Source organism: Notolepis coatsorum, assembly GCF_963971535.1.
Source record: "Notolepis coatsorum genome assembly, chromosome: 8".
Classification (NCBI taxonomy): Eukaryota; Metazoa; Chordata; class Actinopteri; order Aulopiformes; family Paralepididae; genus Notolepis; species Notolepis coatsorum.
The window spans coordinates 48873073-48895650 of NC_140172.1; the positions used below are offsets into that span (position 1 = coordinate 48873073).

A 22578-nucleotide genomic window follows, 5' to 3' on the forward strand; every position below is an offset into this window, starting at 1 on the left:
TTTAGTATCTCCAGCTGACCTACTAGTGTACCATATATAATTCTTATGCTACGGGTGGTATTAATTATCCCCTGCGTAATATGCTCATGGACTTACGCTCTTGACCTATTCATGCACATTCTTCGCCTTACAAGCGCAACTCTCAATCTTAATAAATAATGTAAGATAATCTTGGTGCTCTTCTAATAAATATTATTATAAACAGTACTTTCTTGTTAAGCCGTGTTATTGTGGGGGTGTTAATCACATATACCTGTGTACTGTATGGCCAGTAGTAATGTACATAACGCAGTAGTGGTTTAATGATACCATACTTATTCAATACAGTCAGGGAATTGTACCCCTCAGTTACAAATATCGTTAGCGTTTTAAGGGAACTAGATTATTTTGAACATCTTTTCTATTGCCAGTTTGCTTTTACGTAATATCAATGTTGTTTTCAATTAATTAAATAAAACTGATACTTTGCAAGGGTTGACTCTGACTTTGTCATACAAATAAATAAATCTACATACTGTAACTTCTCAGTGCACGTTTTTATTTACAGTACATTGTGACAACTGAACAAGCTTATGACTTGAACAAGGAACTAAACAAGGGAAACAGTGCTTTAATAAGCAGGGAACACAATTTTTTTGTTTATTTTTGGCTTACCAGCCAAAGTGGTTGGTAGATTTAAAAAAAAAAAACTACCAGCCAGGCAGATTTTTTACCAGCTAAAAATGATAAATAGCTTTTTAGTATATCACCATGTGTTATTATTACTATATAATACTCTCATATGCAATTTTCAATTAATATAATAAACAACATAAGGAATATTAGCATCATTTTGAGTGGACTGAAGGAATGAGTCAGCGTTAATAGTTTAAAATACAGATAATTTATTAAAACATATATATATATATATTTAGTGTAGGGCTGTCCCAAATACCATTTTACAGGCTTTGAATACTCCTTGGTGTTTCCGAACGTGTATTCGAATACTCTCTCAAAAACACTATTAAAAACAATAAGATTAACATTTCATAATTAACCAATCTTTTTTTGCCGATCTTGCTCGGTTTTTGGGCAAAAATTGGCAGATTTTGTAACTATTTTATTTTTAACTTTATTTCGGTTTTAGGGTTAGGGTTAGGTTAGATGCATCCATCTGTATGGAGAATGGGAGGGGTTTGTCTGATGTTAAGGCCTTGAGAACATCGCCCACTGCCTTTGAAGCAAGGACCAGAGCCTCTGCCTTTGTTCTTCCTAAAGTCATTTTCTTCACTATTTTGGAATCATGTAGAATCTTTTGATTGAGCTTGTTTTTTTTTAAGAAAAAATTTATCATTTAGATGCCTTTATTTCATATTCGACGCAGACGATAGGCTATATATAGCACATGTTGTTTGGTTTTCAGTTTTCAATCCATAATAAGTTAACAGAAAAAATAAGTACACAACCACATTATTTCAACCTAATAAAACTATGTTTATTGTCATTGTTTTAAGAACACAAGGTGACTTGGTAATACTCACATTTTGAGTAAAAAGAATCCCACTGGTCACAATGGTGACCGTAATAATGTTTTTGTTATAAGGCTCTGAAAATGTTACTGAATGATGTATCAATGTATTTCCAGCTAAATTGAAATAATAAAGGGTCTCAATTAAATATGTGTAGTGTCACATGACCAGAACTCAGTCATCATCGCAAGGTTTAACTGAGGCTGCGTTAACATGATGGCACACCCTCCTCCAATCCTTCCACCGGAGCAAGGCCAGAGAGAGAGAGAGAGAGGAGAGAGAGAGAGAGAGAGGAGAGAGAGGAGAGGAGAGGAGAGGAGAGGAGAGGAGAGGAGAGGAGAGAGAGAGAGGAGAGGAGAGAGAGAGGAGAGAGAGAGGGAGAGGAGAGAGAGAGAGAGGAGAGAGCTATGCTGCTATGATACCTGAATTTCCCAAGGGGATCAATAATGGGGCGGCACGGTGGTGTAGTGGTTAACACTGTCGCCTCACAGCAAGAAGGTCCAGGGTTCGATTCCCGCTTGGGGACCAGGTTTCCATGATGCCAGGTACCCAGGTGGGGTATCTCCCAGGCCTTTCTGTGTGGAGTTTGCATGTTCTCCCCGTGCTCGCAAGGGTTTCCCCCCCCGATAAGATAAACCCAATGGAAAAACATGCACAACAACAGATCGCTAACGCTGTGGCGTCCTTGACGAAGACGGACAGGAGCACTTGGATTGGTCCCCTGGCGCGGCTCACGTTGACGCCTGTCTGCTCCCGGCTGCCCTTGGGGGGGAAGGACGACGGGATGGGTAATCGCAGAGACGAATCGCATCGGCGATTCTAAAGAGACAATGCATGCATGCGTGTGTGTTCCGGTGTGTGTGCTAAAAACTAACCGCTGTGTGTGTACCGCTAAAACATTGAGTGTCGTTGCATGCCGAATAAAGACCTCTGCAACAGGTCCTGCATTATTATTATTATTATTATAAAGGAATATCTTATCTTGTTATAATGGGTTCAGCTAGACCTCTCTCCAGCGGCACAGCGCTAACATAGTGTGGAGAGAGGTATGGCTACGTGAGAATGGTTTCTGTATAACATGAGCTGTTCAACTGGCCTACCGGGATTTCCAGTCCATTAATGAATACCAATTTGACGATGTTTTTCCAAAATGAATAGCCTATGACGTAACAGAGTTTATTGTGATTCCACTTGTCAAGGTAACTAAGACCCAATAGCATGGCATTTAATTGTTCTCTAGGGATTCTTATTGGTCGGTGGGCGTTTCCTTGTGAGCTACAACGCAAGTGTTCACGTTAGCGTCACGTGGTACCGTTACATGGGGAATGAGTCCATGGTAGGTTCACATACATGAATGAATGAATGAATGAATGAATGAATGAATGAATGAATGAATGAATGAATGAATGAATGAATGAATGAATGAATGAATGAATGGATGGATGGATGGATGGATGAATGGATGAATGGATGAATGAATGAAAACTTTATTTAACAGATTGCAGAATGGGTACAATACAGTATGGCTCAATACACACAATTGTTAAGGGGATGCAGACCAGAGAAAGATGTTTGTCTTGTTTACATCAGGGTCCCCCATTTTCAATTCATATTGACATTTATGACATACACAACATACATGACATTTATGGCATAGGGACATACAGGTATTTAGTACTGATACATTTGTGACATATACGGTATTCAAATATACAGTACTGTTACCCATAGATCCTGACAGAGTATGATGGGGAGGGGACTGTACATTAGGAGGGGGTGGGTGGGTGGGAGAGAAATATACATACGGCGGGGAGAGAATATATACATGCGGTGGGGAGGAGACTGTCTATTAGGAGGTGGTGGGGGTGGGGGGTTTGGACATTTACAGTGGCCAGTTTCGAATTGCAGCCTCCCGTAGGTGCTCTTTAAGAGCGGTTTTGAATGTGGGTAGGGATTCACATTCCTTTACAGCTTTGGGTAGGGCGTTCCACATTGATGTGGCATAATTGTGAAACGTGTTTAGTCCCTTGTTTGAGCCGAATCTGGGTTTAACATGATTTGTTGAGCTTCCTACACACCCAGAATGAGAACATAATATTCCTAAATGTTTAACTTTCACTACTAGATGGAAGTATTAATGTAGGCATGTTGAAAATAAATTGTAGAAGGTAGCGACCGCATGGTAAAATGTTAAAATAACAATAAAGTGAGATTCTGTCGAAAAATGTATATAACTAGCTAACATGCTAGTAGGCTAATTATTCCTAATTCTTCTGTAGTGAGCGGTGTTCGAGGTGTGTGATGAGCCGACCACATGTAACCTGTCTGACCAGGATCTTTTGTGTGTTGCTACCAGAATAAACCACCCAAGACCGTGAAGCAAGTGTCTGTCTTTTAATAAAAAATTACACAATGCAGGAATTGTTAGTTATACCTACTATATATAACAAACAATTGGTCATGACTCTGTGTCACTTGGCAGGGACCCTGCATTTACAGCACTGCAATATTCAGATTATTGATCTTATTCGAAATAAGACAATCTGATAAAGCAGCATGGAGCTGGTTGCAGTGAGGTGATGGCACTTAACTTACAGATCATCATTTGAAGAGAGTTCTGCAGGTCGGGGGCTCAGTCAGTACTAGAACTCAAAGTCAGTTTCAGAGGAAAAAGGTTCAGAAAGGCAGCTCGATCCCTTCAATAACCTTAATATATCAACGCGTTATGACTCTGTCAGAGCCATGCTCATAGAACACTAGCTAGAACACATCCCAAACTGTACACATGTGTTGGGGTGTCAAGAGATGCCAGAAAGGTGATTCTAGCTGCTCTTACAGAAGCTGAGATGCTGAAGCTACAATAATATTTGATGAGGGTAACTATTGTGTGATGCCATTTGTAACCAGTGGAGGGCAGCAATACGTCGTCGCTGCGTCTGACCCAACGCCAACAATAAGAGACGAAGAAGAAGACACCACCAAAGAAAGCTCTTGTTTACGTCTCCGTGCGTATGCGTAACGTAGCCAGACAGGTGGTGACCAGGTAACGTTAGCCGCTAGGAATTTAACCATATTTCTATACGATTTATTACAACATTGCGGACCTAAATCATATTATTAACGTTATGAATTTGAATGACAGAACATATCGATATGCAATGAAATAGTAGCCATGTCCAATGGCAAAGTTAGCTAAATGTTAGCTCATTGGCTACTGTGGCAAGCTAAATCTGTAGACACTACCTGGTCTGTACTGCTCGTGTGGAGCTGGACCAGCTCATCTACCCTCACGTCGGAACCATGGACGAAGAGGACAACTCAGCACTGGCGAACAAAGACAAAGACTCGACTCTTCTGCTCACCAAGGATGGACAGCGGTACTATGTCAACAAGAGCGGCGTGGTTGACAGTAGGAACGTGATCACGCCTCTGGACTCGGAGTGCAACATGTACGACGACGCGGACGAAGAGAGCGACGTGTTGGACACCTCAGACCCGCGGGACAGCGCCGCCAGTCCGGAGGAACTGAACGACGAGGACTCCTTCGAGGGGGGCGACAGTGGTGCCCCTAAACAGTGCACCTATGACGGCTGCACTGAGACCACCACACAGGTGGCCAAGCAGAGGAAACCGTGGATGTGCAAGAAACACCGCAACAAAATGTACAAAGACAAGTACAAGAAGAAGAAAAGCGACCAGGCCATGTCCAGTGGTGGAAAACTTGATGTAAGAAACTCTCATAATTAAAATGTCATCTCTCACCATGTTGAATGAATTAATGAAAACTTTATTTAACAGATTGCAGAATGGGTACAATACAGTACGGCTCAATACATACAATTGTTAAGGGGATGCAGACCTGAGAAAGACGTTTTACTTGTTTCCATCAGGGTCTCCCATTTTCAATTCATATAGACATTTATGACATACACAACATACATGACATTTATGGCATAGGGACATATCATATAGGTATTTAGTACTTTGTGACATAAACGGTATTCAAATATACAGTACTGTTACCCCTAGATCCTGACAGAGTATATACATATGATGGGGAGGGGACTGTACATTAGGAGGGGGTGGGTGGGTGGGAGAGAAATATACATACGGCGGGGAGGGAATATATACATGCGGTGGGGAGGAGACTGTCTATTAGGAGGTGGTGGGTGTTTTGGGCATTTACGGTGGCCAGTTTCGAATTGCAGCCTCCCGTAGGTGCTCTTTAAGAGTGGTTTTGAATGTGGGTAGGGATTCACATTCCTTTACAGCTTTGGGTAGGGCGTTCCACATTTTTGTGGCATAATTGCGAAATGTGTTTAGTCCCTTGTTTGAGCCGAATCTGGGTTTAACATGATTTGTTGAGCTTCCTCTGGTGTAGTGGTTGTGGTATTCACTGACCTTTGGGAAGTATTTTGACATGTACAATACATGGGTACCTTAGTTGTATAGTGTATCTTGTAGACCAGGCCCATTGCAAGTTGCTGTACTCTGTCGTCTACTCTAAGCCATCCTAGGTTGTCAAAGTGGGCAGGGGTGAGGTGGGTTCTGGGGTTCAGGTTAAGTAGTAGTCTGACCAGTTTGTTTTGTGATGTTTGTAATTTTGTTTTAAGCGCCTTTGAGGTGCTTTGGTACCATGAGGTGCACGCATAGTCGTAGTACCCTTGAATGAGTGCTCTGTGCTCCTGCCAGAGTCTTCAGGGTATTCTTGTTTACCAGAGAGGAGATCCGGTACAAGAATCGAGTTCGTTGGTTGACTTTTTTTATTACATTGGATGCCATTTTGTCACAGGAAAGATTTGCCTCTAGGATGGAACCCAGGTAGGTAATTTCGTCTTTCCTTGTGACAATATTGTCACCCACTGTAACTGAGAAGCCGTCGGTCTTGCTGAGTTTGTTATTTGAACCGAAGAGAATGGATGATTGCCATATGCAGATTGCCTTGTTCCGAGCTGAGGGTTTTTTCAACCTGCAACTTGTTCTTGTCAGAGACCAGCAGGGCTGAGTCGTCCGCAAACAGGAACAAGTTGCAGTCACAGGCTGACGACATGTCATTTGCATAAATTAGGAAGAGTAGCGGTCCTAGTATGCTTCCTTGTGGAACACCACAGCTCACTGTGAGGGGGGGGATAGAGTACCGTTTACCTCTACCATCTGTTCTCTCCCCTCCAGGTAGGATTGCATCCAGCTCACTGATAAGCTATCAAAACCAATTGCTTTTAGCTTGTCCATCAGAATGGAGTGATTGACAGTGTCAAAGGCCTTTTGTAGGTCCAGCATGACCATGCCGCAGTATTTGCCCGCGTCCACCTCTTGTTTGATGTGGTCGTTCAAATAGAGGAGGCATGTGTCAGTGGAGTGGGACGTTCTGAAGCCAGATTGGAATTCGTAGATTAGATTTTTTTCCGCCAGGTACTTTTCGACCTGTTCGTAGACTATTTTCTCCATGACTTTCGAGATGGAGGTAAGAATAGAAACAGGGCGGTAGTTGCCTGGGTCTAATTTGCTGCCCTTTTTGTGCAGAGGGGTCACTCTCGCAATTTTGAAGTCCTTGGGGACGTGTCCCTGTTTTATAGAGATGTTTATTATGTGTGTGATGACTGGGGTGATGGCGGCTGCTGCGTCTCTGAGGAATTTGGAGGGGATGTTGTCATGGCCAGTGGCCTTGTTAGGTTGGAGGGCGCTCAATTTTTTGAGTACCTCATCGGTTGTTACCATTTCAAGTTTGAAGTCGTCTTTGTGGACCCCTAGGTTTTTGTAGTATGCTACTATGTGTTCTACCCCATAATGCCCTGAGTGGGAGGGTAGTTTGTTTACCAGTGTTGTGGCTATGTTTGTGAAGAAGATGTTTAAGTAATTGGCTACATCCAGCTTGTCTGTGATGAGCGTGTTGTCCGTCTTTATGTTTATGTTTGAGAATCTGGTTTTAAGTTTTTTACTGCAGCCTAGTTGATTATTGAGCAATTTCCAAAGTTCGCTGGGTTTGTTTTTGTTTTCCTCAGTTTTGTCGTTGATGAAATTTCTTTTTGCGGTTCTGATCATGGTGTTTACGTCATTTCTTAGTCTGTTTCTTTGAATTTTTTGTTCAACCACGTGGGCTTGGAGTTCACTGTTTGAGCTTTTGGAAACGTCATGTTGTGCTGTCAGGCTGCCGCATTCACCCACTGCTGTTCTCTGAAGGATATCTTGAGATGTTATGTAGTATGACTGACTCTGCATGTGAATGTGATCTCTGCAATGTTTATTATTCACTGTTACTGTGCACCTTTCTCTTATAAGTAACTTAACCTTGATGAACGGCTAATAAATCAAAGACTTTATTTGAACGTATCAAATTGGGTGTCCTGTGTGGCCAAGCTAAGGCGTGCGCGTGTACCACATGGTTGCAATTTATTGGGTTCAAATCCAGCCTTTGACCTTTTGTTGCATGTCATCTCTCCTCCCCCACGTTCCCTGTGTCACTCTTCATTATGCTGTCAGGTAACAGTAAATGCCCTAAAATATATATTTAAAAAAAAATGTCATTGAATTCCCATCTGTTTTGTTGGACAGGAGAACTCGGAGGAGCGACCTGTGTCTGTGAACAAGCAGCGGCTTGGTACCATCGGGGACCGTCCCACCAGACCCTCCCTGATAGAGCAAGTCCTGAACCAGAAGAGACTGGTGAGGTCATTCCTAATCATCCAATAGAGCTTTTCAAACTCGACAACGTCAACATTCTAAATGAAAAGTGTATTGTCTGTTGCAGTCAGTGTTTGCTGATGCAGTAGCTGACAGGGAATAAACATGGGCCCAAGCCTAGCAACACAATCCCATTAAATAAGGTCCATAGAATTCTAGTGATTGTGCCACGGTGTCTGTCTAGAATGATAAGAAAATGATCGGTTGGTGTAGTGATGCACCGATGTGAAAATTGTGGCCGATACCGATAACCGATATTAATATTGCTGTTTTGGCCGATGTCGATATCTCTGCATAGAAAACACTTTTTTATGATAATCAAATAAAGAGCTATTTTCCAAAACGCATTTTTATTTTTACTTTTGTAACTTATTTTCAGAAATGACTATTTTGAAACTATTTAAGGCCAAAACATCTAAAAAGATAAAAAAAAAATCTATATATATTTTTTTATATCAGCCCTATCTTGATATCGGACCGATACCGATGTGTAAAAAACCGGCCATATCGGCCGATATATCGTGCATCACTAGGTTGGTGTCATCGGAAATGGTTCCTCTGTTACCACTGGGAGAGAAATCGCATTGTAAGAAGTAACTGTCTCCCAGTGCTAAATCACATTGTAAGAAGTAACATTGTCTCCCAGTGCTAAACCATTTCCATGTTGGGTCTGCTAGGGTCCCACTATTGACAAAAAGAAGGCAAAAATCTTAAGCGAAAAAGCAACCCGGTTTCAGTCATTGCCTATTGGGAAGAGCGAGGAGCAGAGGAGAGCAACCAGAGCACATGGAATCCCATAATGTTGTCTTAAAGTGCTGCTAAAAAACGTTGACTAGTCTTCAACCTTTTCACTTTTCTCACTCGTCTCACAAGAGTGACTGCTGATCCGAGAGCAGACGTCCCATCAGAGATTACTTTAGTCACATTTGATCTTATAGGCACCCCTATAGTGAAATGAGAGGGAGAGAGTTTATTGTCAATAGCGGGACCGTAGCGTTACAATTGTAGGTTCTGGTTTAGGTTTATACTGCTGCAACTGCTCCAGTTTTCAAATGTTCTTACATGTTTGTGTTAGGGAAGGGTGTGAGTAATCGATTACGCGAGTACTAGCTGTTTCACCTGAACTCAAGTGTTTTTTGAGGGTGTTTGTTTAATTATTATTTTTTAAATAAATTGAATTTAAAAGTGCCACGGAAATCTCGCTCTGAAATCCCCAGAGGCACAACAACACTGGTAGCTGTGGAGCATGAAAACGTACTGTGAAAAAGTTTGTTGCGTTGGAATAAGGGTTATCTAAAAGATAGTTTGTCTTTGTGCATTTCCAAATTGTGCCAACTACTCATCGCCCACTTTACGTAGTGTTCATAAACTATTGATACGGACATGCTGTTCTATGAACAGAGAGACCCACTGCAGAGAGAGAGTGGAGGTAATTATTACAGATGGTAACTGATCGTTTTGACTGACAATAAGCAGCATTAAGCATCGTTTATAGTGCTGTACATTGTTATGTCCGCAGAGCGAGACATAATAAAATCGGTTGCGCGTGTTTGTGACTCTGTGCAATATCTCATTATTGCTGCTGCCATCATGCGTTCTAAAAGCAGATTTGTGTGTGTGTTGTGTGTGTGTTCATCTATCTGCAAGTCCCTGCTGAGGAGTCCTGAGGTCATCAGCTTCCTTCAACAGCAGCAGCATCTCCTGGCCACGCAGAGCCGCAGCCAAGCGCAGCAAGAGTTCCCAGGCTGCTAACACCTGGCTGTTCTGTCATGAAGAAGTATGGATAGTGCTGAACAGACCCTCTCGCTACCAGCAGAGCCGTGACTGAAGAAGACTTCTTCACTCTTTTCTTTTAAGGTGAATCCCAAAAGTCGACGTTTCCAAAATGGAAGAAATAATAACTTTAAACCCTGTAGTAGGTGACTTCTTCTTATTAACGTTTAGTTTCGGACACCAAAAAGATGATTAAAAAAGGTTGTTACCGATAAGGTAATGTGAAATAATTTCAGTAACAAATACCTCAGTACTGAATACTGCCTTCTGACAGTTTAAAGGGGATATATTATGTATCTTTGTGATTATGTGACTTCCTTAAATCTTTTGCAAAGAAACTATAAATCAAATTTTTATTGTTTATTTTCCAGCACCTACTGTATATCTTCTCTTGTATTGAACATGTTTGTGTGGGTGTAGCAACACCACATTTTAAACGGTATCCTTCCCTGCCTGGCTACCCCATACCAGTAAAAAAAAGTTGTACAAAATGGGCAGTACATTACATTAGGTAGGCAGTGTTTCTGCTAATTGATTAATCAAAGCGAATTCAATGCTTGTATCCTCCTTGTGACATCACCAAGGGCAACAATTCTGAACTGCTTGTTTAGGCTTGTTAATCTGAAAACATCAAACCGTCGTCAAACAGCAAGGAGTACCTGTACATGTGATTTTCCTCCAGACTTCCAAATCCATACAAAGACTAGGTAAAACCCATGTTCCATAATATGTCCCCATAAGCGTGGCTATGGCTTCCAAGCCAATCAGGGAAGTTGTCAGGGAAAGGCCCATGCCTCATTGGCCGCTGCGGTTGTCAAGCACCCTAGAGAGGCTAGAGCAGAGAAACATGGCGAATGAAAACAGTGCAGAATGGTATCCATAAGTTATATTTCGTTAATAGCTTACGCTTTGCTCTATTGGAACTATCCCTTTAATCATATCCTAAAATGAAAGCTTTCACCACGTGTACACCTGCCCACCTGCCTGACCACTCCCACATGTCATGGCCATACTACAGCTCCTTTCCTACTTTCACCACCGAAGCCTGTGTCATAGCACCGCTTTAAGTTTAGTGTTAGGGGAACTATCTTATAAATGGCCTTTTTCAGTGTTTAGCATTGTTTCCTAGCTATGTGGACTTATATTAATATGATCTATGTCTCTAATTCTCATATTGGCGCATTCTTCCAATTCTCCTCTCACAATATTCACCCTCACTGAACTGAGTCATCTGAAAATGTGCTGATTTGTGATGTCAGAGAGACTCAGCTGCATGATAATGTGGCAGATGCCACCAGGCCACACAGTGGTTTAGGAGCCCAGCCTCAAAACGGCTCGAGATCTTGAGGTAGAAAAATGCTGTTTTTGAGAACTTTATTAGAAATACAAAACAATGAATTAAAAAAATTATAATTACAGAGGTGTTCCATAAACTCTCAGGAATTGTGTAAAAGTGCCCAAATAGTGAAAGAAATAGTAAAATAGTTCCCCTTTAAAGTAGTTCGTTAGTAAGGAGCTGCGTTGACATTGTACCTTTGTTCTTTTCCTTTCTCGCAAATTTACGGAAAAAACAAAGTGATAATGTCTTCACCACCGGAGGACTTGGATGACTATCGTTCTAACCTCCACCAGTGCTTCACTGTCGCGGCTTCCTCTGTGCGTCGTGGGGCGTCCCTGGCTCCACGTTTGTGGCAGGCAGGTGCGTCTGAGCGGCGCTCGGAGGAGAGTATGCATCGCCGAGGAGCCGTCGAGCCTCTGTCTCCTGTGAGATGCACGGGTTCCGGCTCTGGTTCCTTCCTCCGCCAGAGGGCAGTCGGCCGATAGGCCGGCAGTTCCTCTGGTGCCATGGGATTTGCGGCGCAGACTCTTCGCCTCCTCTCGTTCCCGTCTTATGACGGTGAGCAGCGGGGGCGGACAGCTTAGCTGCGGTGCTGAGCTGGCTCCGAGCAAGGATTCCGCTGCCTCTTCTCCATATCAGATGCAAACTGAGGATTACATGGAGGGGCGGGGGCTTTCTTGTTCGAAGGCCCGGTGGAGACAAGGCACTCTCCCCCTCTGGGAGTGGCAGCGGGTGCTGCGTCTGCCCGGGTACCCTCGTTCTCCAGGATTGGGTTAAATTCTCCACCCCCGAGACGAGATGCCCTTCTATCGACCGCACCGGACGCTGGCTCCCGCCTATCCATTGGAGACAGTGTGTGTAGCCTCCCAACCGCGAGGGAGGCGAGCGAGGTGGAAGAAGGTGTGCAAGGGGAGTTGCGCACCTTGTTCCCCGAACTCATGGCGGCCGCCGCAGCCGCTAACGGTGTGGCTTGGGCGCAGCCACTGACGGCACCTGTCCCTGACGACATGATGGGTCATCTCTGGCAACGCCGTCCTGTGAGAGAGGCGGGCGTTGTCTCCCCATTCTTCCCTTCAATGGAGGCCTACGTGATGAAGGGACAGGTGATTCCCCGCATCGTCGGCCTTACCTCCACCTACGTGCCTTTCACAGGGGGTGGAGGGTTTGGTCCAGGGGCTGATGGGTGTGTTGCGGCAGTAGACTGTCATAGACAAGTCGTGCCGAGGGGCTAAGTAGAGGAGTACAAACAATTGATGCGCCTAGTGAAATAATTCCGTTCCACGTCCAGAAAGTACTTTTCAAGCTTTTATTCCTTCGCTGCATGAAACAACAAAATACACTTAATTACATTACTAATATACTGATACTGATGCGTTCTAATGATACTATATCTTGCATTCTTGCGTGCTTGTGCTCTTGCGCTCTTGCGGTCAAAAAAAATTATGCGCTCCAACTCTCACCCCCTCTTTCCGTAAACTCATGTCAACTCATGAAAAGGTGAATGAAATTCCATAAGAACACCATTAGCGCCACACCCCCGTGAGCACGCCCACCACCTAAAGTGACAGTACAACTAAAAATACAACACAAATAGAAAATACTGAGTCTTATGTTACGGCTCCTACAGGGTGCCTCGACTTGATAGCCCGATGGCATCCATCCTTTGCCCCGAGATGGTGTGGGATCCATCTAAGAAGCCATTTCCCCAGGGGAGATCGGCTAGGCAGTTGGTTTCATGGAGTGACCAGGTGTTCATCGCCTCGACACAGAGCCTGGCTGCGACGTCCAACATAGCGCAGCGGATGGCGCAGTGCTGGATGGCGCAGTGCTGGATGACCATCAACAGTACCTCCACGCCCAGGCGGCTGGAGCCATCCTACACCTGACACGGCTGCAGGCGATAGCCGCGGGGAAGCAGCGCGCTCTGGCCACCCTTATCCAGCGCCACTTGTGGCTGGAGCAGGAGGAGGTACCGGAACTGCGGCGGATCCCTCTTCTGATGGCTCCCCTCTCCAACGCTGGGTTATTTGGGTCGGCGATGCACCAAATGACGGCTGCCTGCAGGGACATGGAGGAGCAGCGCTGCTGCGACCAGGAGCGTCAAGCGGAGCGGTGTGCCTAGGGGAGAAGGGCCTTCATCTGGAGGCCCTGTCCGAATACGCTGGCGATGTGGGGGGTGGTGTCACCAGTGACCGTCTGGTGGGGTCTCGATGCCGTGGCCTCATTGACCTCACCAGGCCCCTTTTTTCCGCGTCCTGCTGCTACGGCCTTGCCACAGGGTTGGTACCCCGACCTCGCGATGTTGGGGGCTGTGACGGGGGCTCTTTGCTCACGTCCGTTCCCTGGTGGCGTGTGGGATGCGCGTCTGGGTAGTCGTGGGCCCTTCTAAACAAAGGTAAGTCCCACGGTCTGCTCGCCCTGTGCGTTGAGGCGCTAAACCCTCTTTGCACAGTCAGGGTCTGATCTCCCTCCCGTCCCTCGCTAGGGGGGGCGGGGGGGCCCGGATCCTCCCCGGTTCTGATGGGACCTCAGCGGGTGCATCTGTCGGGCTTACGCTCTGCTCAGCTCTTGTGTTCCAATAGAGCAAAGCGTAAGCTATTAACGAAATATAACGAAGGTTATCTTATAACCCTAGTTATAAGAGTAATAGCGAGCGCTTTGCTCTGACTCACTGAGGACCCCACGGTCTTCCGTTTCGGCGGTGAAAGACTGGGGAAGGAGCTGTAGTATGGCCATGACCCCGCTTTGTAGGAGCGGATGTGGGAGTGGTCAGGCAGGTGTACACGTGGTGAAAGGGATAGTTCCAATAGAGCAAAGCGCTCGCTATTACTCATATAACTAGGGTTATAAGATAACCTTCGGTATGGAAACAGCTTATTTTGAGAATTATTTTGAATGTAATATATTCTCAGACATGCACCCACAAGACTGTGAAAGTATCGGTGTTAAAAACGTATTTGTTGCCCTCTTGTAAGGTACCCACAGTAGTTTTACTTGAATTTGTCTTTTTTTTTTATTATTATTATTATTATTATTATTATTATTATTATTATTATTATTATTATTATTATTATTATTATTATTATTATTAATGGTTAAATTAATGAAGATTGTTGAAACCATAAACAATGCTTTATAATGAGAATGCAAGTACGCGAACAATGAAACTTTTAAATATTTGTTTGGAGCAATGAAACAGTACTTCAAAGTAGAGCTTTTAGTAGCTCTACAGCGGCCCCACTGATGACCAATCATCTTCTTGGTCTGCCGGATGCTTCTCATTCTCACAAATTCACTCACCGATTACATGAGATCAATGAGGCCCTAATGCAAAGAGAGTTAACCATTTTGTTAATTGATTTTCGACCATATCTCTTAATGTATTCATCATAGTACGACATGCTTATACACTTTTACGCTCGTCAGTATCTCCGAGTGTACAGCACCAAAAGTGTTTATTTTCCTGGTTTCAAATGGCCTTTCGAATGTATCTTGGAGGCCATTTGAAAGCAAGAAAAGTAATGCTGTATTGTTTGGTGCCACTGCCCGGCCAGTGACCTCATCATGCGGTGGTGAGTAGAGCCCACCTCCCTGATGCAAAGAGTGCGTATAGCAGTGTAGGCTATAAGCACGTCACACTATGACGATGCAAAGAGTGCGTATAGCAGTGTAGGCTATAAGCACGTCACACTATGACATATGCAAAGAGTGCGTATAGCAGTGTAGGCTATAAGCACGTCGCACTATGACGATGCAAAGAGTGCGTATAGCAGTGTAGGCTATAAGCACGTCACACTATGACGATGCAAAGAGTGCGTATAGCAGTGTAGGCTATAAGCACGTCACACTATGACGATGCAAAGAGTGCGTATAGCAGTGTAGGCTATAAGCACGTCACACTATGACGATGCAAAGAGTGCATATAGCAGTGTAGGCTATACGCACGTCACACTATGACCAATAGAGATATGGTTGAAAAGGCTTTGAGAATAAAATTTGATAAATATTCTTGATGCAAACCTAGAACATACTTACATAATTATGTTATGAACTTTCTGACGTAGTGAGTTTCCCCTGTGAGAAAAGCCTGGGGAGTTCACAACTACATTGCAAATTGATTGCCTCTTGAGAGAGATCACCAGAGAAAATGATTAAATAATGAATTTGCGTATTTAAACCTACACTTCATGCTACTGTTGTTGCAACTAAACTACTGTACAGTGTTTTTGTTTTGTTATGCCTACTTTTCTTATTAAGGTTGTTACCCTATAATCGGTAAATAAGAATGGCCATGTCATAAATCGTTAGCCGTCGAAGCCACACATGTGTGGAAAGGGGAATAAATTGGAGGATCTTCAGTACTGTGACCTACTGCACCTTCGGTCCGACCCTGCTGATGGAACACCAGGCATAACTGTCATTAGAGAGTGAACAGAAAAGTCATTGAATATGTTATCTGATATGTGTTACATTTGTTGCTTACTGTGATCCATTATTTTCTGACTACTAGAAGAATAAGGTCTCAAGGGTTAGTGCATTGTGTGTCTACTGTTTTACCAACATGGATCATGTTTACATGTGACAATCATGGTTCCAGTACACGTCAGTCTAAACCACTTTTCAGGGCTAGCACCAAATCTTGATACCATGAGATGAAAAACACTTTATACTTGGTTCTAAAACCATAGCCTGGCCAGCAGATCATATCTGTAGCAAGACGATGCAAAAACGATAGTTACAGAATTATTGTTTGAATGGACATTTAGTGGAATAATCGGTCGGCCTTGGCTAGCTGGCCCTGATTGGCTCTGATGTGGAAAAGTAGCCTAAAGAGGCTTCTGCTTACATGAGCAGGATGCTAGTGATGTAGGTAGTATTTGCATTGTTGCTGTGTTTTTACATGCACTTCATGTTATGTATTTGTTGTGTTCTATATTACCTTGCTGTGAACGTGAAATTAAATTGATGATACCTCACAGGCGATTTGAATGTGTAATAATCTGGTGATGGGGGGGGGGGGGGGGGGGGGTAAGGTGCTCCACCATTAGCATTCCAATACACCTTCATTGGTGTGCACAGTACCAGGGTAAAGCCTCTTCTCTTTTATGAAATAGAGTAGTGCTTAGTCGTTTCTTAAACAAGATAATAATAGGGTTAAACATGTGAATAGATGTAGACCTAAATAAAAAAGAATAGCCTAATTTATGAAGAAACTTCTTCGTTCTTCAGCTAAATAATAAATACAATTATTTTATAATAAAATAATAAACACATTTTGCCTGCAAAATAATAAAGACATTTCAGAAAAAAACAACAAACTGACTTTATTGGAACAAGTAAAAAGCAACCAGTACATGAAATCAAACATTAGTAAGTACATAATGCCAACATATAGAAACTTACAAAATAACAGAACATTTAAACATGAACCTTTAGTACCTAACATGTAAATCCCATTTTTTTCCCTTGGCTTGGAGTGCAGTTAACATGCCACAATAGAGAGAAAATAAATGCAGTACAATATTTTACTGAAATGCAGGAACACTTGATCATTGTAACTACATGGGCTGTAAATTGGCAAAATGAAATTGAACCATGTGTGTGTTTGATTGTTATAGCTGACAATCATGTGTTTGTTGAGATTCTTACAGCCGACAGAGCATAAACGGACAAGGCTATGAATAACTAAAATGTTTAGAATGATTTGTAAATTAGCATGACACAACAAGGGGGGGGGGGGGGGGGGTATTATGACAGAAACCCTGGCTTTATTTTGTCTTGGAACTCAGAAGCTGTGATGCATACAGAATCTATGACTACCTCTTTGCAGGCTGGAATTATAAGAAGAGGATGGAATGCAGGTGTACTCGAGGTAGAGCACTGGGAGACAACGCCACATCTTAACCACACAATGTCTCCCAGTGGCATCATGGGGAGGTACGTTTCACACGTCGCTAAGACGAAACTTCCTCATCCTCATCTTATACTTCTAGTTTGTAGGACTATTGCCGTGTTCCAGTCAAAGTCGGGAGGTTGGTGTTACGACCTCAGTGAGTTCCAGTGTCCAGTTTGGAAATAAATCCAGAGGGAGAAAGCACAGATGAGAGTAGTTGTATCTATGGGAGAACCATGGACCCCAGAGGGAGAAACCACAGATGAGGGTAGTTGTATCTATGAGAGAACCATGGACCCCACTCCCACGAGAGGCCGGTGTTTGTGTGGCTGGTTTCTGAGCACAACACATGCAGAGAAACTGTTGAATTACTTTGATGAGAATCTAGCTTCAATGATCTAAAGATTACAAACATGTTCAAATTATGTTGTTTACAGTTAATGGTATGAGACTGCATGACACGAGATGACTGCAATCTCGAAGAAGTTGTCGAGAGATCACGCCCACGTTTCTTACTTGGAATTCTGACTTTGAGGGCCATATTGCATTTTTTGCCCAGTAGAACTTGGAATTTCCGACTTCCCGACTTGTCTGGAACGCATGGCGAGAACACACAGGAAGCGGCGTGTGTGTGTCTCATGACACAGAGGAGATGGGGTTGTGCGGGGAGCCCATCTGTGTGAGGACCTTGTCCAGCCACTGTAGAGGCCCATGCAGGTGCACTTCGATCCAGCTGGGGGTGCTGGTCACATCCTGCCGGTGGTATTCTGCACCCCAGCCCTGGGAGAAGGGAAACAGTATGTTAGAAGTAGGTAGGAACATAGATATATATCACTAGATGATTTACCTGCGCTGCTGGCCAACGGAGACCGACGTTGCCACATGGTGGCCATCTTGCGTGGGTGGAGCACGCCCCACTCATAACATGCATGTCTATGGTGCATGTACTATTGAAATAACCATAGCTTGCTCAATTTTCAACCGTTTTGTTTGTTAAAAACGTCAGAGATGTAGTTATACTGCATACTTATAATGGACTTTCATATGAAAATATTTTTAAATTTATTATTCTTCCAATCAAGAATCATAGCCATGTTAATAACATTTGTAATAAACCAAACAGTTTGTAAATCCATCAAGATTTCAGCGAGCAGTAGTCCACTCAAGCAAGATGGCCGCCGGTGAACTACGCGGGAGACTCCGCCTTGAGCCATCTAGTGTTTATAATATATATATATCTATGGAAGCTCCCTTTAGAATGCTGGGCCATTTTCACAGTGAAGGAAGTTCACCCCCAGGGGACTGAGGATGAAAATTAGCATCCCTTGCTAAATCCTGTGTATTTACAGTGCATTATTTATGTATTGTCCATTAATATATGCTGTCCCTTCCAAATAAATGAAATGAAGTGAGTGATGGTGGGTAAAAACAAAAAAGAACAATGTGCCTGCAAGTTGGACGAGGAGACGTTAGAGGCAACAAACATTGGCTCCCACCACACGCCAGTAGACCCAAAAAGTCTATTGGATCTACCCGACCGCCACAGCTACAACCACATTTACATCAAGGCTCTAATTAATTGTATCCCCCCACGCTCTCCCATGAGCTCCATGTAATGCGGAAGTGCAGTGGTCTATGGCCCACAACACATGGCCCACCACCACACATGGCCAACCACACGCCAGCATGGCCAAGCACGGACATTGGACCTCATTCACCAACATTGAATTCTCTTACAACAACCTCGGAAGTTTGTCAGAGAGAGCCTACGACAGTTACCCCCGGATTCATCAACGCGTGTAGAGGTTGTCTTAAGTTGGCAAAATTATCGCAGCTGCGAACCCCTGAATCAAGTACATCACTCATTCACAAACTGGAAGCGCATTCTCGTACACCTGAATTTGCATACAGACACGCCCTGCAAGCTAAGGCGAGGGCCGTGTGCAAAGCGTAAGCGAGAGGCTCCCCCGTATTCAACAGGTAGCACGGAAGCGATTTGCAACTGATCAAAATAAGATTAGATACAAATGTATTGTTATCATACAGCACACTATAGCTATAGTGGAATATACTGTATTAACTCATTCTGCGCCAAACCCGAGATTTCTCGTGTTTCAAATCCAAGTGTTGAGCGCCAAACCCGAGATATCTCGGGTTTAGATCCTTTTTTATTTTTTTCGATTTTCCCATTCTAAACACTCGCGCGGACCTGCCTGTGTCTCCCTGGCACCGCTGCCTACGTTATAATTGCAATGACGATCGAATCCCGACAGGTGGCAGTATCGCCTACCTTTTGAACTGGGTCTCTCAGTGCCTCGGGCTGCAGAAATCCCCTCCCCCTCAAAGTGAAGCAGCACACAGCCATCTGTCGCCGATTTGCTCACCTGAAACCTATTGTTTTATGTATTATAGCCAGACCCAATGCACACCAGTAATGGCGATCACAATGGAACTACTTGGATTATTAATTTTGGAGTACCTTCTGACAGAGGTATGGTCTATTTTAGGTCTATTTTACCAAACCTAAAACATGCTTTTGTATTGATCACAGCGTCATATTTTACCGAACCTAAAACATGCTTTTGGTAACGATCGCAGCGGTACCTCCGGCTTGGTCAGTCGTCCCTACTAACACAATTGGCAGTGTTAGCGGGGTGGGAAGCGTTACATTCCCCCAGTGAGAGTCCTCGCTGTCAGGTGAAAAGAAGCGGCTGGCTGACTCCATGTATCGGAGGAGGCATGTGGTAGTTCTACACCCTCCCTAAGCCAACAGTGGGACAATGCGTGCAACGACCAGGAAGGGAATTGGCATAATGACTAAATTGGGATGGGAGAAAAAATTTATAAAGTTTAAAAATAAAATAAAAATAAACATCTATATGGTATATACCTTTGATTTGGAAATAATATAGGTTTCAGGCGAGCAACCCGAACGATTTGCGCCAGCGTTTCCGTTAGCCGGTAATTACCGGTATTTGACCGGCAAAATATGTTGAAGTCCGAATATTTAAATATCTCCGGTCTTAATGTCCGGTGAAAATAATTCCTCTAAGCACAATTTTATTATTTGAATTGTATTAAAATCGGCTAAAATTAAATAGCCTATGCGAATGAACGAAACAATAATTCCATTTTCAGTTTCATTGTTGCTTCACTCTGATAGGATGGCGCCGCTTAGATGTGAAACTTATTTTTCTTTTTTTTTGAGCCTGCGCGCTCTGGCCACCATAACGACAAACAGGTATACGAGGAAGAGAGAGAGATGGCGAAACAAGCTAAGCTTAGTAAATATTTCATGAAACCAAGCACAAGCAGGTCTAATAATGACAACGAAGATGAGTCTTCTGAACTTGAAGTCACAGAGACCGCTGACGCTGATGCCGTGGTGGCTCCCGCGGGAAAGAAACAAAAATGTCGAGCGTACTTTTACTATTAATTTATTGATTGAACCACAAAGAGCATCCCCAGTCTGCTGCTACCGTTGCGAGCCTCGCATGTTCCAATGGGGATCTATTAAAGTCGAACCAGCAACTAAAGTCGCTGTTCTCGCAGCCGTCGCAGGTACAAAACGGATAGGCACAACGAGAGACGGGGTGAGTGACTAGTGTTGACTGCAACTGTTGGTTGACTGCCGTGTCACATAGTAATGCATATTATAATATTGATTATAACTAAATGTAGGCTATAACCTATAATGAAATTAACAAATGCGTTACACCCACGCATGTGGCTCGTCCTCTCTGCATGTGGCGACGAGCTAGCAAACGAGGCAATGTGATGATCAACTACAGTTTGCTGTGTGTGAAGTTGAACATTATGATATGTGTGACGTGTCTGATACAACGAGGTGAAGCGATGTCTACTCGAGATTCATTTGGGGGTGCGTGTGACAGCTGCTGCAGCCGCGAGCCTGCGGGGCGGGAGCTTGATGCTGGTAGCGTATCGCACTAACTTGAGAGGCGAGAGATAGTCATTTGATTCTGCAAATCAATTTCTCATTCTTCGCTTGATGTAATTAATACACATGTCCAATTATAACGGAATTCGCTAGCTCATAAACATGTGATTATAATAGACTGCTGTTTAAAACTCTGACCGGAATATCTCGAATATGTCCGGTGATAGAAATCTTGCAGGACACCCAGACCGGCACGAATATGTTCTAACGGAAACGCTGATTTGCGCATAATGCACAATATACGTCATAACTCCCATTCCAGGAAATCAGCCTGGATTATAGTGAAACGAGGCGATCTTTAGCACGGGATAGGGCACAAACGAAGGTATGTAGACATACACTGTTTTTTCCATGTTGGTGTAAATACTAAATAGTGCCTGTCAAATTAGCCATACTATTGTCTCCATAGCTATAATATAGAATATACGATGGGTCCACAAACATTGTGAAAATGGTCAATAACGCTGGCGCCAGGGAGTAAAGATGGGAAAACAGCGTGGCAGTCAATGAGTTAATATTCCATATTTATACCGTCTTGCACGCTCCTGGCCACCTGTTCAGCGCATACACACATACTACAGTATCTAAATGTAGTAAACTGGCCTGAGAATTGTAGGAAATTGGTACGTGGTGGTCTGCTCACAGTATGCCCGAATGTGGCAACCTTAAGATCTTTACTGTACGCAGCGCATACAGTATCTGCAATCTCCTAATAAACAAGTCATTCGAATAATACAAGCCTACTGTTACTGTCATTACGCACGTAGGCTATAGACAGTGTGTGTGTGTGCGCTGAACAGGTGGCCAGGAGCGCGCAACAAGATGGTATAAATACGGAATATTAATACAGTCTATTCCACTATAGCTATATCCACGCTGTTGTGAAGGATCAGATTAAACCGAATATATATATTTATTTATGGATATATATTTAATAGTATTTGTATATCGTTTGATATCCCTTGTATATTCTTTGTACATATACACTGAATATCCCTTTAGTCTACTACAGCCCATAATAGTTCATTCTCTCATTGGACAAGAACCTGGCGCCAGCAGACAAGCCCCTTGAGTCAAGTTCAATAGTGCCGACGAACATGTCCCAACTAGCCCCGGTTCCGCGTAGGAATACGGCTACCGAAATACGAATGGTACTATTTGTTCACCGTGCATATAAATATGGCGCAAGTAAAGTAGAACTTTCTTTTAGTCCATTAGTCCTTTACCCTCCAACCTAGTAACAGACGTGAAGCCTCACCCACGACCCACGTGTGGTGCAGTATGGCCTATTTGGCCCCAGAATAGGCATTGAGACCTCGTGTAAATTCATAGCTGAATTGTCATAGTTTGGCACTGTACCGTCGAGTGGGACGTATTTCTATTAAGTTAATAATAGTCTATTATGTATGGTGCATCGTGCGGTATC

General features: G+C 43.5%; 2 protein-coding genes across 2 annotated transcripts in view; one reads left to right on the top strand and one right to left on the bottom strand.

Annotated features, from left to right (window-relative positions):
- The first annotated feature begins 4552 nt into the window (after positions 1-4552).
- Positions 4553-16249, top strand: rfxap (regulatory factor X-associated protein). The gene is made up of 3 exons (XM_084319653.1): positions 4553-5234; positions 8061-8171; positions 9837-16249. The coding sequence occupies exons 1-3, from the start codon at positions 4809-4811 to the stop codon at positions 9939-9941; spliced, it is 642 nt and encodes a 213-aa protein (XP_084175779.1). The 5' UTR covers positions 4553-4808; the 3' UTR covers positions 9942-16249.
- Positions 16250-16605: 356 nt separating this feature from the next.
- smad9 (SMAD family member 9) overlaps positions 16606-22578 on the bottom strand; it is a 30664-nt gene continuing 24691 nt past the window's right edge. Inside the window, exon 8 of the mRNA XM_084320764.1 lies at positions 16606-17974. Within this exon, the coding sequence (XP_084176890.1) occupies positions 17831-17974 (144 nt within the window). The 3' untranslated portion in view covers positions 16606-17830. The remainder of the gene's footprint in view (positions 17975-22578) is intronic.